Genomic DNA, 15,129 nt, shown 5'->3' with positions numbered 1-15,129 from the left:
AACAAATATGCCGAAAAGAAAGACTTCATTTAATGAGGAATGGATCAATGAACTAGAGTTCATAAAGAAAAGTCGGATTGACAGTTTCCATGCATTTTGCACTTTGTGTAGAACGGATATTGACATCAGCAGCAAAGGTAAAGGCTCCATTGAACGGCATGCACTGACAGATAAACACAAGGCAAATGTGAAGAGTGCAGGAGCATCAAGCCTTTCAGTATTTTACCACCCTGTTGGAACAGTGGAACACCTATTGAGAACAGACTAACAGCAGCCGGGAATGTGGGATGGGACGGGAGGGAAGCCTCTCCCCCGTGGGGGCGAGGCTTCCCTCCTCGTCACCTCCCGCGACCCCTCCCAGTGTGCAACCGGAACTGCCGCACACACAATCGCAATGCATTATGGGCTGTATGAAAAGTGTGAATAGAGGGTATGTACGTGACATCATCATCATACCCGGAAGTTATGCGGGAATGCCTACTGAGTGGCAAAAAACTACTTTCTTGCCTTCACAGCCCATACATCCAAACAGAAAAGTCCTATTTGATTGCATTAAATTACTTTAAACAACATTAAATTCACTTTTCACTCACTTTGCCACACGATTTGCCACTCGATCTGCCATTCACTTTATGCATGTGCATACCCTCTATTGAACATGACGGATGTATTGACAGATGATTAAATGCAGAATATGTAAATCTCTACATTCTAGGAATGAGAAAAGCATGAAATATAATGTCTGCATGTCTTTCACATGCTGTATCCAGAGAACACTTCACTTGGTGAAGGTACTTCCCAGGACCCAAATGAAGTGAAATCCATCGGATGAGCAGTTCTCCGGAAAACCACCCGCTCCGAAACAGTCATGCAATTCAGTACGGCGGCCATGCATTAGTGGCATTTAAATGCCATGTGCTGAAGGTACGTTTGGTCCCAGAGGCAGTGGTGGAAAGTAACTAAGTACATGTACTCAAATGTTTAACTTAAGTACAAATTTGAGGTATCTTTACTTTACTGGAGTATTTCCATTTTGCAATACTTTTACTTGCACTACATATCAGATATCAGAGGCAAATATTGTACTTTTACTCCACTAAAATGATTTGAAAAGATAGATACTAGACAAAAAACAGACATTAACCACTTCAGCCCTATTTGAAAATAGTCTACAAACTCATAATGTGTCGCTTTTCAATGCATTTTAAGCTTATAGATATGTTATTTAAAAATATGTGTATATATACACATTTCAAAACTTGTGAAACATTCTGTATAATGAGTACTTTTACTGTTGGTGCTTTAAGTATTGTGATGCCAATACTACTTCTAAAAATAAGTAAATTCTTAATACCAGACTTTTTACTAACCGCAGTATTGATACATGTACTTAAGTAACAAATGTGAGTACTTCCACCACTGCAGCGGTATGACATTCAAATACCATCTTGTGATTTACAATGAGAAAGCATGCGCCCGGCGGCCTCCAGTACCTTCCTCTCTGGACTGCTGCCTCCACTAGAACTCAGGACGTGCTTCCAACCCTGCTCTCGTGCTTGGTTTATACGATTTATCTGGAGGTTAAGAGTTCACGTCACCTCAGTGTTAAGACAACCACAGTGGTTCCCAACCTGTTCTGGACGAGTGAAGATCTCAAAAAGCATCCGCGAACCACCCACATGACCACTTAACAACTGCTGCTGTGTTAAGTGGTCAGATGGATTGATCGATTGTGTCAGACCACAGGTTGGGAATCGCTGCATGACAACCGCCCACTTCAATAACACATCATTAGGCAGAAACTAGGTTGCACTCATGCTGCTTATAGTGACTGCAGTGCTCACCTTCTCCTTTTCATGTCTCTTCATGTGAGCTGCTTTCAACAGGACCATCTGAAAAATACACGTTGAGCATTTAAGAGTAGTTCGCAAACTTTTTCATGTCAATTATAATTATGTATTTGCCCCCCCTATATTTTGTTCCAGGGATGCCCAGAAGCAAAGATTTGTTTTTTCTTAAATTTTTATCCCACAATTTTGTAACCCTTTTTTTCACCCAGTGTCAATTATCTAATGTAATCCTGGGCACTACACTTCCTGCAGCGGACTGACCTCATGCTTCTTTTTATGCATGAGGAGTCCAAGCTGCTTCTTTACACCTGACAGGGGGGAGTTTCCCCGGCCGGACGTAGCACATGGAAGGAACAAGTTATTCCGACCAGTTCCTTTCCCCTCCATCAGGCGCCCCGGGTGGCCAGGGGGAGGGGAAAGGAACTGGTCAGAGGGTAAGCAAAGATTTGAGTTAAAAATATTTGCTTTGAAAGAATGTAAATATTCAAATATTTGCACAAATTGTCATGATGATTTAAAAAAAAACAATAAAAAAAGTGTAAAGATTTAAACACTCAAGGAGTTTGCTAGCAATTCTTTGTAGCAGTTTTCAGCTGAAGCAACGGCGGCCAGTAGAGTAAATGACACCAAGCCATGACTATAAAGCTTGTCCAATATGCACTGTGAGTTGTTACAGACCCATCTTCTACCATTATTTAGAGCAGCTTCTCCCCAAGTACTGCCTTAGGCAGTCTACTCGGGGAACATTCTGAACTAAATAATGGTATACATCTTTTCTACTCGCAGTGCAACTGTTTTTTTTTTTATTATTATGCTGCATGAGGTGTATTTAGAAATGTTATGGTTATGGTCACTTTCTGGAACTGTAAAGGTCATAATTGTTTTCAGTTGACGTGGAGTTTTGTCAGCAAACTCTGAGAGTGTTCTGAGAGTGTTCTGTTGACAAAGAACTTTGCGTAGATGATCAATAATTTTTGGTTGAACTATAAAACTCACCTGCTCTCGCTGCTTTCTCTCCTTCTCGATCAGCTCCAGTCTCTTCTTCCTCGCGCCTTCCTGCAAACGCAGACACCAGAGAACGACAAAAATCAGAACAATGCTACTAGAGTGAACCGGCATTAAAAAAAGACGGTAGGCAGGACTGCTCTATCAGCAACCAGGAAGAGGCAGGAGAGGAGGAAATTAAGACTGGGTACTAGATTAAAAGGAGGAGATAAAACAAGTCAGGCAGAATGCTCGAAGTAGGGCCGGGAGCAGAGAATCCGGGGGGTTAATAAGAAGGAGAGTAGAACTATCTTCAGGGCACGATCACACATTCACTTCATACGCGTCAGCTTCCACGTTCACTGCCAAACTATGGGAGCAAAGGGGTGGAGCATTGATGAGTTCAACACTAGAACATTGACCGGGTGTCAATCAACAGGAAGGTAGTGCCGTCGTTGACCCCGCTTGACAGCCATTTCGCTTGTAGTTTTCTTTCAATGAGTCAACTACTGAAACGTAAGTCAAGTGAACCACACACCAAACCAGCACTGCAAGACGAACATGGGAAATTGACCAGCCTTCCGATTGGTTCATGAGTGACTAGCCGCAGGCTCTTTCTGCCTTGTTCTACCCTGGTGCCGCATTATGGTTGTTTATATGGAATTTTCTAAAACATAATTTATGCCCAGTCACTATACTGCACCCGAGATGTTCCTTTTTACTGAGACCAAGTTTAAAATAAGAATTGAATACCCTGAATATACATCCGAAGCAACTTAAAAACCTGTTATTTCAATGGTAGTGGATGGAGAGAAAGGGTTTTTGTCCAACCAAACAGCAACCAATGGGTGTGAAGAAAGACGCAACGGGACAGTGGGACTTGACAAAGGGTCAATTGGCGTGCCTAACTCGGCATGCATTGGCTCCGACACTTCTGACACAGACAGTGGTGTACTGTGGATGTTCTACTGCGCTACTTCACGAGCACACACTTTAGTGCTGTCATATGCATTTACCTTGCAGACATCACCTCTGTCGTGGTTGCAAAATGTATGTTTTGGGTGAATTAAATAACGATCACAGGGCATGATACACAGTCAGTTTTTACTTCACCTTGAAATTAGCCCTATAGTCTGAAAAGAAGCTAAACTTCTATAAATAAATCTGGCAGTAAACAGGTCACACACTGGATATGCATCCATTCCTATGTTAATTCACCCTGTTGACACTTGGCAGCTATATATATATATATATAAGGGTATGAATGGTTGCTTTAAATCGATACACGAGGTACACTCACTCTCACGGGTACGCACGTGCATGTGTGGACATGCGTGAACTAGTGAAGTGGGTCTCCACCCGCGCCCCAGCTCCAGTACACCCCAGGAGGCAGATGTGTGACCGTGCCCTTGTGTGTGTAAAGGGGAGGGGAGGGGGGAGAGGGTAGAGGAGGGATAAGACAAGTTACGTGGGTATCCCTCTTGGCTGTACCTCGAACTTTCTCCTCTCTTCCTCCACGTGACTCACTCTTCTCTGGGGGGCTGCTGGGAGGGGGGCCTGAGCGACATGACACACTGGGCTTCAGAGGTTTGACATGAAGGCATGCACACACACACACACACACACAGATTGGTCCGCTAGTTCAACGTAAAGGACAGCGAAGTCACACCTGTTACTGATGATAAAGCGTGAAAGTCAAAACGCCCCTGATGGTTGGGTTCAGTGAGTGTAGTTACTAACCGGTTTATGTTTGACGGCAGGTTTCCTCTCCGCCGGCCTCTTGGCAGCATCCGACAGCTTCCTTGCGGCTAAAGGCACTCCATATTTGGCGGCTGGTTTGGTGATCTTCTGGGATGGGGTGAGCGGTATGGCACCAGGGGCGGGACGCTTGGCTGGTCACACACGTCATAAATAAATAAATAAAACATAGAATTCTGTGACAGCAATGTGTTTGATCTGGTCTGTTTGCTTCAAGTAAAAAGGACCACAGCAAATTCAGAAAAGTTTACAGACCAGGAAGTAGGGGTGGAAAATAAAATTGATTCATAGATAGATTAATCTCGTTGCAGTGTTTTTTCACCCTACTTGATCATACAATAATACAGCGTCACACAAAGCATCACAAATAGCAGATTCACAAGCTCGAAAAGCAGCAGAAAGGGACAAGTTTTGAGCTTGTAGATCTGCAACTTTTGCTATGTTTTTATTTGAATCCTGAAAAGTCATATGGACATATGGTACATTTGTATGCCTCTATATAGGTAGTTTATTCTCATTTACCTGGTAACCCCTGTGCCAGACCCACTTTAGGCTGCTTGTGAAAGTATGCCTGACTGAATTCCTGAGCAATGATCTGGAACGCAAGAAAGAGCAGCAATTTTATAGTCAAATTAAGTCAAACTGAAGCCTGTTTTACACTTTGTTGCACACTGGTGTCACATGCCGAAAGCAGCCAAGGACAAAACACCTTGCATTGTGACGTAGTGTGTGCAATGGAATATTAGAGTACAACTTAGAGATGTACCGATATCATTTTTTCCTTCCTGATACCCATAACTTACGGTATTACCCTTCAAACGGGAAACCTTTTTTGGGTTATTGTTGTCATGTACACCAAGCTATTATATGTTTTAAATAATAAATATTATTAAATAAAGTTTTTCAGAAAACTTAGCTCAGGATTTTTGAGTGGTGCAACCATAGGGTGCAGCCACTCCAATGCACAGCTTTGTCCGTCCCTGGCTGTGTCCCTGACTCCCTGGGCTATATCTTGCACCACCCCTTAACCCTTATCCCTAAACTAATTTGCCATTTTTTACTATTATCAAAAACCTTTTAAAATAGTTCAAATAGCCGATCTACAAGCTCACAATGTCTCGATGTAGATCGGCTAGTTGAACTATTTTAGGGTGGCGCAAGATGGAGCCCCCTATGTATGTTTAGGGTACCAACAGGGGGCGCTGTTGCACCACTCACTTCAGACAGGTCTGCCTCAGTCCTAAATGGGCAATAATTAAATAAATTACGTGGTATTGGAATCTGACTGGCATACTCGACGATACCAGCATTTTTAGGCAGTATTGGCAGTGCTTTTTCAGAACAACTTTAGTACAACCGTTTGCGAGTTCAGTTGTACCTGTGGTGTGAGGAACTTCTGTATTCTGCGGGAGAGGAATGGTTTGTCCAGGATGGTGCTGACCGATGGCCTCTCCCGGGGGTTGCGTTTGAACAGCTGGCCCAGGAGAAACTGCAGGTCCTGGGAGTAGTGGTTGGACACGGGGGGGTAGGACCCTCGGATGATCTTCAGAACCAAGTTCTTCATGTTGCCAGCCTCAAACTGAGAATAAAAGGCACATCTGTCATTATGTGCAGAACGGTACAACCAAGTCAGGAATGCACTGATTTCTCGGCCGTAGATTGGCATCATCCAATACCTGCCTTGTGGCCATCAGTGCATCGACAAATGTCGATACATTCAGTGAGGCTGATATGATATGTTCATCTGTTAATGTTCTGGTTCTCATTAAAATATAGTGTAATGAACTGTGTGATGATGATGAAGGGCTGAAAAGTCTAATAATGAGGATTTATTGGTTTATGGCACAAAAGTGGGAATGTATAAATATAATAAAAATCACCTGTGTGAAGTGAGTGTCGCTCTTCATCGTACATCATCTCATTCCGGCTCATTCGTCATCAATGTTTGTCTTTACACAACTCAAAATTGCCAATGGCATTTAATGTTTGTGTTAGGACAAAATTGTCAGAAAATTCACTGTAAAATGTCACACCCTGGTTCTGAACAGTAGCACAGAATCCCTCTACGGTCATGCTCTGAAAATCGTGGGTGAACCTCCACCCCCAGATATGGTTCAGTACCATCCCTGCCATATTCTTAAGAAGTATAATCCCATAATCTTTGAAAACGTGATCAACATTTCAAGAATTTAAAATGTAGCCCTTGATTGTAGTACGTTATACTCTTTTTTTATTTCAATTTTACAATAGGCTTAAAGGACAAATTTGTTTTTTTTTCAACCAAGGTTCATGTTTTAGGTTATTATAGAAAGTAAAATTGAGTATTATTATTTATTTATTTGCTGCGTTCTTTCATGTTATGTTGCTAAATATGTAGCCTATTTTTTTTTTTTACAGATTTCTTTATTATTATTTACTATTGTCCTACTAGACCAGAGAAAATTACAGGTGGCCACAGTAGTTGGTTTCCGTGTGTCTGAACATACACCGGACTACTAGGGGGTTGTCATGTGTGTTATAGGCTCAATATGTCCGTTTGTCACCTCCTCCTTCACATTCAAGAGACCCTGTGATCTTTTGTGGCCAAATGTAATTTACTCAGGTCTAGTAGGACAATTATAAAGAAATCGCCATAAAAGTTTAAAAAAAAGAAATACATATTTAGCCCCATGTTCGAATGCCCCTGACAAAAATAGCTAAAGCCGCTATAATGAAAGAGCAGCAAATAATAAAATAATTATACTCATCTTTTATTTTCTCTAATAGTACTGCAATACTGTGATATAATGCATCAGGCAATTACTTTTGTATTGGTTTGTATCTATTCCTATACAAATAACCATAACTAACTGTTATTTTGTGCCTAATAGAATGAACTCCTTTTGGTTATGGATTAGTCGTCTGAAACACACAGGGTTTTGCTGTGCATTCTAAATGGGATCACATCAGCAGCGCTAACATCCCTCAGCACATGAAAGAGTGATTTAATGTTATGAAGGGAGGAGGCAGCGAACCATATGTTCATCAGTAACCCACTGATACTTACTGCATGCTTAAGGGTACACATTTCATACAGGACACACCCCAATGCCCAAACGTCACTGGGAAAGGAAAAAGGGAGAGTGTTGGGAGAGAGAGAAAGCATACAATACAAAACAGACAGAGGGGTAAATTCTGGTTAGGTTTACATTCACACGCATTACATACAAGGAAATTGGAAATCTTTTACCTTTCCTATAAAAAAGGAGAAAACAGGTTGTTCTTCATGAACTGTAATGTATACTGAACAGCACACTGGCTGCTCTCCACAGTTCATTTAAGAGTAATGGTACAGATGAGGATTAGATCACATGCATATTTAAGTGGCTCAAAGAGTGAATCGATACGAGCTTCCTGCCGGCATGTACACCAGCTAGTTCACTCAATATATGAGAGATCTGATACCCAATAATCACCCAATGACACGACTGGCACAGCGATCGATCGCATGTGAATAAAGTTTAAAGTGTGACTGACAAACCAGCGCAAACACAAACACTGCGATGTTTGTACCTTTTGTTGTTGTACGGTTTGTTTTCACAAATCTCAGGCGACAGGTAATATGGTGTTCCTATGCATGTCCTTGCCAGCTCCACAGTGCTAAACAAAAATGAAAAGATTAGAATGAATTCATGTTTTATACATTGCACATGCATGTATTGTGTTTTTGTTGTATGTTGTTTTTAAACATACCTATTCAGGACCCTTGCAATTCCAAAGTCCCCGAGCTGTATAGTCCCATCCTTAGTCAGAAATATGTTCTGAGTAGAAAATTCAAAATTACAGTGTGAATTTTAACCAACCGCTTCCATATTTTGGTTTAGGTGACCATCGTACACCGATGTCACACAACAATAGATGATTCACAATGCGTTGCATCGTGAGTTTGTGATGTTGAGAGCTTGTAGATTATCTATTTTCGCAGCATGAAACCTTCATACAACTACTGTAAGTATACTTTAAAGGCATTGCTTTCTTTTGCTAATTTCCCAAAGTCTACCTGTGGAGTGGAAGCAAGCTTACGTTTCTCCGCTCCTAAAGGCGGGCGACCCTCTTGATGTCAATAATTATAAGCCTATCTCTAATCCTTCCGCCCTAACAAAAATACTTGAAGCACAAGTGTCTGTGCAGGTAAATCACTTTCAGGACCTACATGTGATCTTAAATCCCATGCAGTCCGGCTTCAGATCCAAGAATTCTAAAAAATAATTGCTTACTTAAATGTCTATATTCTTAGACATCCTTGGTTTAGCATTCAAGCAGAGGAGAGGTTACACAGTAACAACTCTACCTGTGATTTTATGTCCCTGTGGAGGATCTTCCGGTCGTGAACGTGCTTCAACGCCAGACAAATCTGCACAAACCAATCCATGATCTGAAAAACGAAAAGAGAGAGTAAAGTCACAACAAACATTGGTATTCAGTTCTTCTGTTCTTCTCCATTATACTTGTGGTCCAGACACAGAGCTAGAACGGAAACATAAGAAGGGTCCAAATATAGCCCAAGGAGAAGAAGGGTACCCGGCCCGCCAGGGCGAAGATGCCTTATCGACTTTATCTGTGTTATAATCCAGTTTCCAGGTCCAATATGATGTCTGCTGTGACATAATCAGAGTCTGTCATCTCACAGTGGCTTCTGGCTTGTGCAGTAGTACTCTCCCGAAGGGACTGACTGCTGCTACGGTGGCATGTACATTAATAGAGTAGTTGTCACTGCCTGATGGGACTGACTGCTGCTATGGTGGCTTGTACATTAGTAGAGTAGGTGGCTGATGGGACTGACTGCTGCTATGGTGGCTTGTACATTAGTAGAGTAGGTGGCTGATGGGACTGACTGCTGCTATGGTGGCTTGTGCATTAGTAGAGTAGGTGGCTGATGGGACTGACTGACTGCTGCTATGGTGGCTTGTGCCGTAGCGGGACAAGTGGCTTACTTGCTCCTCTGGAAAAAGGACTCCTTTCTGAGAGTTGATTTTCTTGTAGAGGTCTCCACCTTCACAGTAGTCCATCACAATAAACAGACATCCCGCCTCTGAAAGAAGCAAAAATGTACACAAAGCATAGGTTACAACTCAAGCCTAGTACTTTATACTAAGCTTATACTACTAGTACTTTTACTAGTACTTATACTAAACAGTAGTGCCAAAAATGAAGTGATCTTCAACAAGCTAAACAACAGATCGAAGCTTCAGATACAAGCTGCCGCGTATCCAGACCCTCACTAGCAGCTGGATATTCTATTTGCCTTGTCTGGCAGAGGGTGCAGCTGGATCGAATAAAGACAGAAATGATACGATTAGCTCATCCTCCCAAATGTAATTAATGATCTGCACGCTTCCTCCCTTTCCCCACTGGGCTCCATGCTGTTCCCCTGGTCGACAGGTTAATGGCTGAGGTTATTTTTAATTTCTCAGCTTGCAATGTCTCAGATCTGGATACACCAAATTACCTTCAAAAGACTCCTTGTACTGGACAATGTTGGGATGGCTCATGTTGGCCAGAACGGCAACCTCTTTCCGAGACTCCTGTCTCTCTTTATTCGACATCTGTCAAAAGAAGCACAGTGAAAGAAATTGATTACGATAAAGTGATACACAGTGATAGAAAGTAATAGTGATAGGAAGTGATATATAGAAAGAAAGTGATCGAAAATGTGAGAAAGCAAGACGACACAAGCGTTGCGGGTGAAACGTGAACATTTAATCCAGAACATGGGCTCACCCTAGAGATTCCGATCTCCTTGATGACATACGGGTGTCCATCCTCCTTGGACTTGACCAGGATGGCCTTTCCAAAGGACCCTTCCCCGATCTTCTTCACCTTCTCATACCTCTCCATGTTAGACAAACTGCTGGGTCTTCTGCATCCTGGGTCTGAACAATGTGATCAAAGAACATAGCGACATAGAAACAAAGAGGGATCAGCCTGAGAGACATTGCATTATGCATGAGGCTTTTACCCTCCATGCTATAGTGGGATTATTGGAATATGGATGAATTCAACATGTACACATCTAGAGTAGAGAGACTGACACTAATACACACTTGGAGAAGACATTGTTGTTCCATGAAAAATTGGCGACATATCAAGATCAACAACACAGTGTGTGTGTGTGTGTGTGTGTGTGTGTGTGTGTGTGTGTGTGTGTGTGTGTGTGTGTGTGTGTGTGTGTGTGTGTGTGTGTGTGTGTGTGTGTGTGTGTGTGTGTGTGTGTGTGTGTGTGTGTGTGTATATCTCAATCAAGCCTTAGTTAGCTGACACTGAAGCTGTCACTGTCAGACAGAAAATGGTATTGGATCTTCTTGACTATGGGCAGTGACTGTGAGTGATGCTCAAAACAATACAGCCCTGTAACATTAACCTGCTACTAATAAGATATTTAAGAGCTACAACGCCTCGAGTTGTTAGCTTATAGATCGGCTCTTGTCGCCAAGCGACAGCGTCGTATTATGGCTTAAATCGAGCATGAAAACATAATATTAAGGCGACACTTACCACCAGGCTGTCAGTGGCTACTCGGCGCTGTGCTGCTAGTAGTGATGCATGGATGGATGAAGGATGATCCTCCCTGCGCTCTCTACCCAACTACACCAGCGGTCGTTTTCATTGGACGCCCTCTGCCGCTGATTGGTTCTTAGAGTCGTCCGTCGCGCGGGACCCCGCCCCTTATGGACGGTTGCTGTGAAACATCTTCCTTAGCAACCAACATAACAGTAACACTGTACACAGGCTAGTCTAGACTTCAAAATACAAGATAGGCAGGCTACATTGTTAGTTGAAAATGTTTGAAAAAGATTCCGTTTTGAGACAAAGCACATTGCAAGCAGCCGATTGTGTTTTAATTGTTAAATCATTTAAATATTGAATTTATAAGCACGTACATATAGGTCTACTAACTCTGCTGTGATTGATGAATTTCAGGCCAGCAGGGGGCACATGTGTGACATGTGTGTGTGTCCTTAATCTTTCTGTCCAAGTGAATGTTGAGACACATATAGGTATCATGAGCCAACGGCATGTGAGCTCAAACCCACAATTCAACATTTTGGTTTTAAGATGTTGATATTAATTTTGTATTCATCCTTAGGAATGTCTAAAACAATTGCAATATTATATCTAGATAAAAATAAATCTTGAATCAAAACTCATTATACTTATTATATTGTTCCCTTATGACATACTGTGTGGAGTTATGGGGAAAAACGAACGTTAATCCTATTTTTATCCTATAGCCTACAGAAAGGAGTTATACGAATAATTAAGAGAGCTGAGTACCGTGAGCCTACCAATGCCCTATTTATAGATCTCCATGCACTAACATTTTGGGATCTAGTCAATCTGCAAACCCTGTTGATTCTGTACAAAGCTCATAATAAGCTGCTTCCATACTGTCTTCAAAAGCTGTTCGAGACAACTTTTGCAAGAACAAATACAAAGCAACACTGTGTATCTGGGAAAGGGGTAAGTCTGTGGAAATGCAGTGACAAGGAACTGAGGACATGTAGTTCAATCCATGTGTTTAAAAAACAAGATGATAAATAAGTATAGACACGTCTTGTGATCTTGTATTTTATATTTTGCCTAATATAAATATATTATGATATGTACGTACATACATATATAATTTATCATGTTTTACATGTACAACAATACATGTATTTATCATGATCTGATAACCACTGTTAAAAAAGTTTACCTACAGAGACTAATTACTTTGTTTTTGTTTTCTCTGTTTGTCATGTATATTATTTATGTATATTATTTATAGTTGGTAGGCAAAATAAGCTAATTAGCTTAAGCCTATATAGACCTTTTTTGGTCAAAACTCTTTATTTATATACTGTTTCCTTCTGTACATGAACTGAAGACCAAAATAAAACATTAAAGTGAAAGTGAATCAAGCATTCATTAGAGATGATAACATTGATAGATTAGCTCTATTTCCTACAGTATAACAATATATACCGGTACATCAAAAACAACAAACTAACAGAATTAGCAGTTGCCCAACATTTGGGTCTCAATCAGATGTAGTTCAGGTGTTCTGTATATTTGGACAGCAAAGGATTGCAGACACACTTTTAACACCAGAAATAAAATAGTTCAATTTCAGTCAGACAACTCACAAATAGATTTCATCAATATTTATTATAGAATGAGAATACAAGTGTGCATATGATATTTATCTTGGCGTTCGGCACTGCAGCATTTTCTCCCTGCTCGGCACGATTAAACACCATCATAAAACATTAAGAGCAGGGAGATAGACATAAATAGAACATATATAATAGAGCCCACCGGTGGTGCTGGGGTGGTGGTGGGAGCAAACATCACATAACAACCAGGAACCATATGCAGAGGAAGGCAGGAAGAGCATGCAGACTGCAGTCAGCCTGGGCACATCTGAACTTCCATGCACGGCCAAAGGAAGCTGTCTTTTGCGTCATTTCCGAAAATTCCGGGTTTTTAGACAGCTGGTGGATAGAAATGAAGCTCTACCCACGCGGCAGAATGCCGCTGGGGCAAGCTTTTCTGGGAATCTGGCCGATGCGGCAATCTACTGCGTGGGTGGAGCTTCATTTCCATCCACCAGCTGTCTAAAAACCCGGAAATTACGCAAAAGACAGCTTCTTCTGTCCGCGCATGGAATCTTAAGTGTAGACACAGCCAGTCAAGTGAGCTTAAGTCGCCCGCCCAATTGGTCAGCTGACTGCCACATCAGCGAATGGCGTGTGGGACTTGCACACACTTATACACCCACATAGTAATGCAGCTGACCCCTTGAATATATGTACCGGGATTCAAACTCAGGCCTCCTGCGTGAAAGTCCAACATCTTTACCACTAGACCAAAGGGATATCTCTCTGGACCAGGGGAGATATTAGACTTTTGAGGCCATCAGGCAGATGCTACACTCACTGCTACACTCACCTCCATTTTGACCTCCTCCCACAGGGAAACCCGATCATTTATTGTTTTGTAACATGGAGTAAGATAATAACCGTTCAGCAAAAGTAGTCTTTTTGTATCTGAATATAAAATAAGACACTTGATTGAACCCCAAATTACAATTTAGGCATTTGGCAATAGCAGACACTCTTAATCCAGAGAGATTTACAATATGCAAGAACAAATGCATATAAATAGGATAGGAAGTAAACTAAGAAAGTAAGAATCCATCCTAACAGTAGAAACCATTCCACCTCTGTAGAACCTGAAATACACAATAATAACTTTATATGTTTTAACTGTTTTAATGTGTAACTCTTTGAACATTATGAGACATATTCCGTACATACCTCTAGTTACTTGCGCAAGCAGAGCGCGCAAGTAATAATTTCGCCCAGTCTCTTTCACCGTGACAGCCAACCCGCCATTTGATGTGTATGCAAAAAAACATCAAATCTGTGCCTGTTCTGCTGGGACCAGATTACACAAATGACCATATTTCTTACGTCATCATTGAGAGCTAGTCATACGTATACTATATACATAATCAGTAAAAATAAAGTAGCAAATTGTGCCTGATCTGCTGGGACCAGAGTACGTGGTGTGTATATGTATGACTAGCTCAATGATGACGTAAGAAATATGGTCATTTGTGTAATCTGGTCCCAGCAAACCAGGCACAGATTTGCTGTTTTTCTTGCATAAGCATAAAATGGCGGGTTGGCTGTCACGGTTTTTGGCGCAAAGTAACCACAGTATACCGCTAATCAACTTACAACTACATACTCTATATAGTAGGCTATATATGTATACGTATGTCTTACGTCATCATTGAGAGCTAGTCATACGTATACTATATACATAATCAGTAAAAATAAAATAGCAAATTGTGCCTGATCTGCTGGGACCAGAGTACGTGGTGTGTATTTGTATGACTAGCTCTCAATGATGACGTAAGAAATATGGTAATTTGTGTAATCTGGTCCCAGCAAACCAGGCACAGATTTGCTGTTTTTCTTGCATAAGCATAAAAATGCGGGTTGGCTGTCACGGTTTTTGGCGCAAAGTAACCACAGTATACCGCTAATCAACTTACAACTACATACTCTATATAGTATATGTATATGTATACGTATGTCTTACGTCATCATTTAGAGCTAGTCATACTATACTATATACATAACCAGTAAAAATAAAATAGCAAATTGTGCCTGATCTGCTGGGACCAGAGTACGTGGTGTGTATTTGTATGACTAGCTCTCAATGATGACGTAAGAAATATGGTCATTTGTGTAATCTGGTCCCAGCAAACCAGGCACAGATTTGCTGTTTTTCTTGCATAAGCATAAAATGGCGGGTTGGCTGTCACGGTTTTTGGCGCAAAGTAACCACAGTATACCGCTAATCAACTTACAACTACATACTCTATATAGTATATGTATATGTATACGTATGTCTTACGTCATCATTTAGAGCTAGTCATACGTATACTATATACTATAACCAGTAAAAATAAAATAGCAAATTGTGCCTGATCTGCTGGGACCAG

The 15,129-nt window shown here is 41.3% G+C and overlaps 1 protein-coding gene across 1 annotated transcript in view; it reads right to left on the bottom strand.

The window, feature by feature from the left end:
• The window catches only part of nek1 (NIMA-related kinase 1), a 46,208-nt gene extending 35,037 nt beyond the window's left edge, over positions 1 to 11,171 (bottom strand). The window contains exons 1-15 of the mRNA XM_083766414.1: positions 11,127 to 11,171; positions 10,353 to 10,504; positions 10,081 to 10,177; positions 9,566 to 9,663; positions 8,923 to 9,006; positions 8,325 to 8,392; positions 8,145 to 8,231; positions 7,639 to 7,693; positions 5,971 to 6,171; positions 5,115 to 5,187; positions 4,575 to 4,726; positions 4,326 to 4,391; positions 2,847 to 2,906; positions 1,845 to 1,892; positions 1,494 to 1,574 (exon numbers count right to left, since the gene is read on the bottom strand). Of these exons, the coding sequence (XP_083622540.1) occupies positions 1,494 to 1,574; positions 1,845 to 1,892; positions 2,847 to 2,906; positions 4,326 to 4,391; positions 4,575 to 4,726; positions 5,115 to 5,187; positions 5,971 to 6,171; positions 7,639 to 7,693; positions 8,145 to 8,231; positions 8,325 to 8,392; positions 8,923 to 9,006; positions 9,566 to 9,663; positions 10,081 to 10,177; positions 10,353 to 10,469 (1,287 nt within the window). The 5' untranslated portion in view covers positions 10,470 to 10,504; positions 11,127 to 11,171. The remainder of the gene's footprint in view (positions 1 to 1,493; positions 1,575 to 1,844; positions 1,893 to 2,846; positions 2,907 to 4,325; positions 4,392 to 4,574; positions 4,727 to 5,114; positions 5,188 to 5,970; positions 6,172 to 7,638; positions 7,694 to 8,144; positions 8,232 to 8,324; positions 8,393 to 8,922; positions 9,007 to 9,565; positions 9,664 to 10,080; positions 10,178 to 10,352; positions 10,505 to 11,126) is intronic.
• Positions 11,172 to 15,129: the final 3,958 nt, after the last annotated feature.

Source organism: Protomyctophum parallelum (genome assembly GCF_964188405.1).
Source record: "Protomyctophum parallelum genome assembly, chromosome: 6".
In the NCBI taxonomy this organism is placed as follows: Eukaryota; Metazoa; Chordata; class Actinopteri; order Myctophiformes; family Myctophidae; genus Protomyctophum; species Protomyctophum parallelum.
The sequence above is the reverse complement of the archived record's forward strand: the minus strand, read 5'-3'. Positions and strand labels throughout refer to the sequence as shown.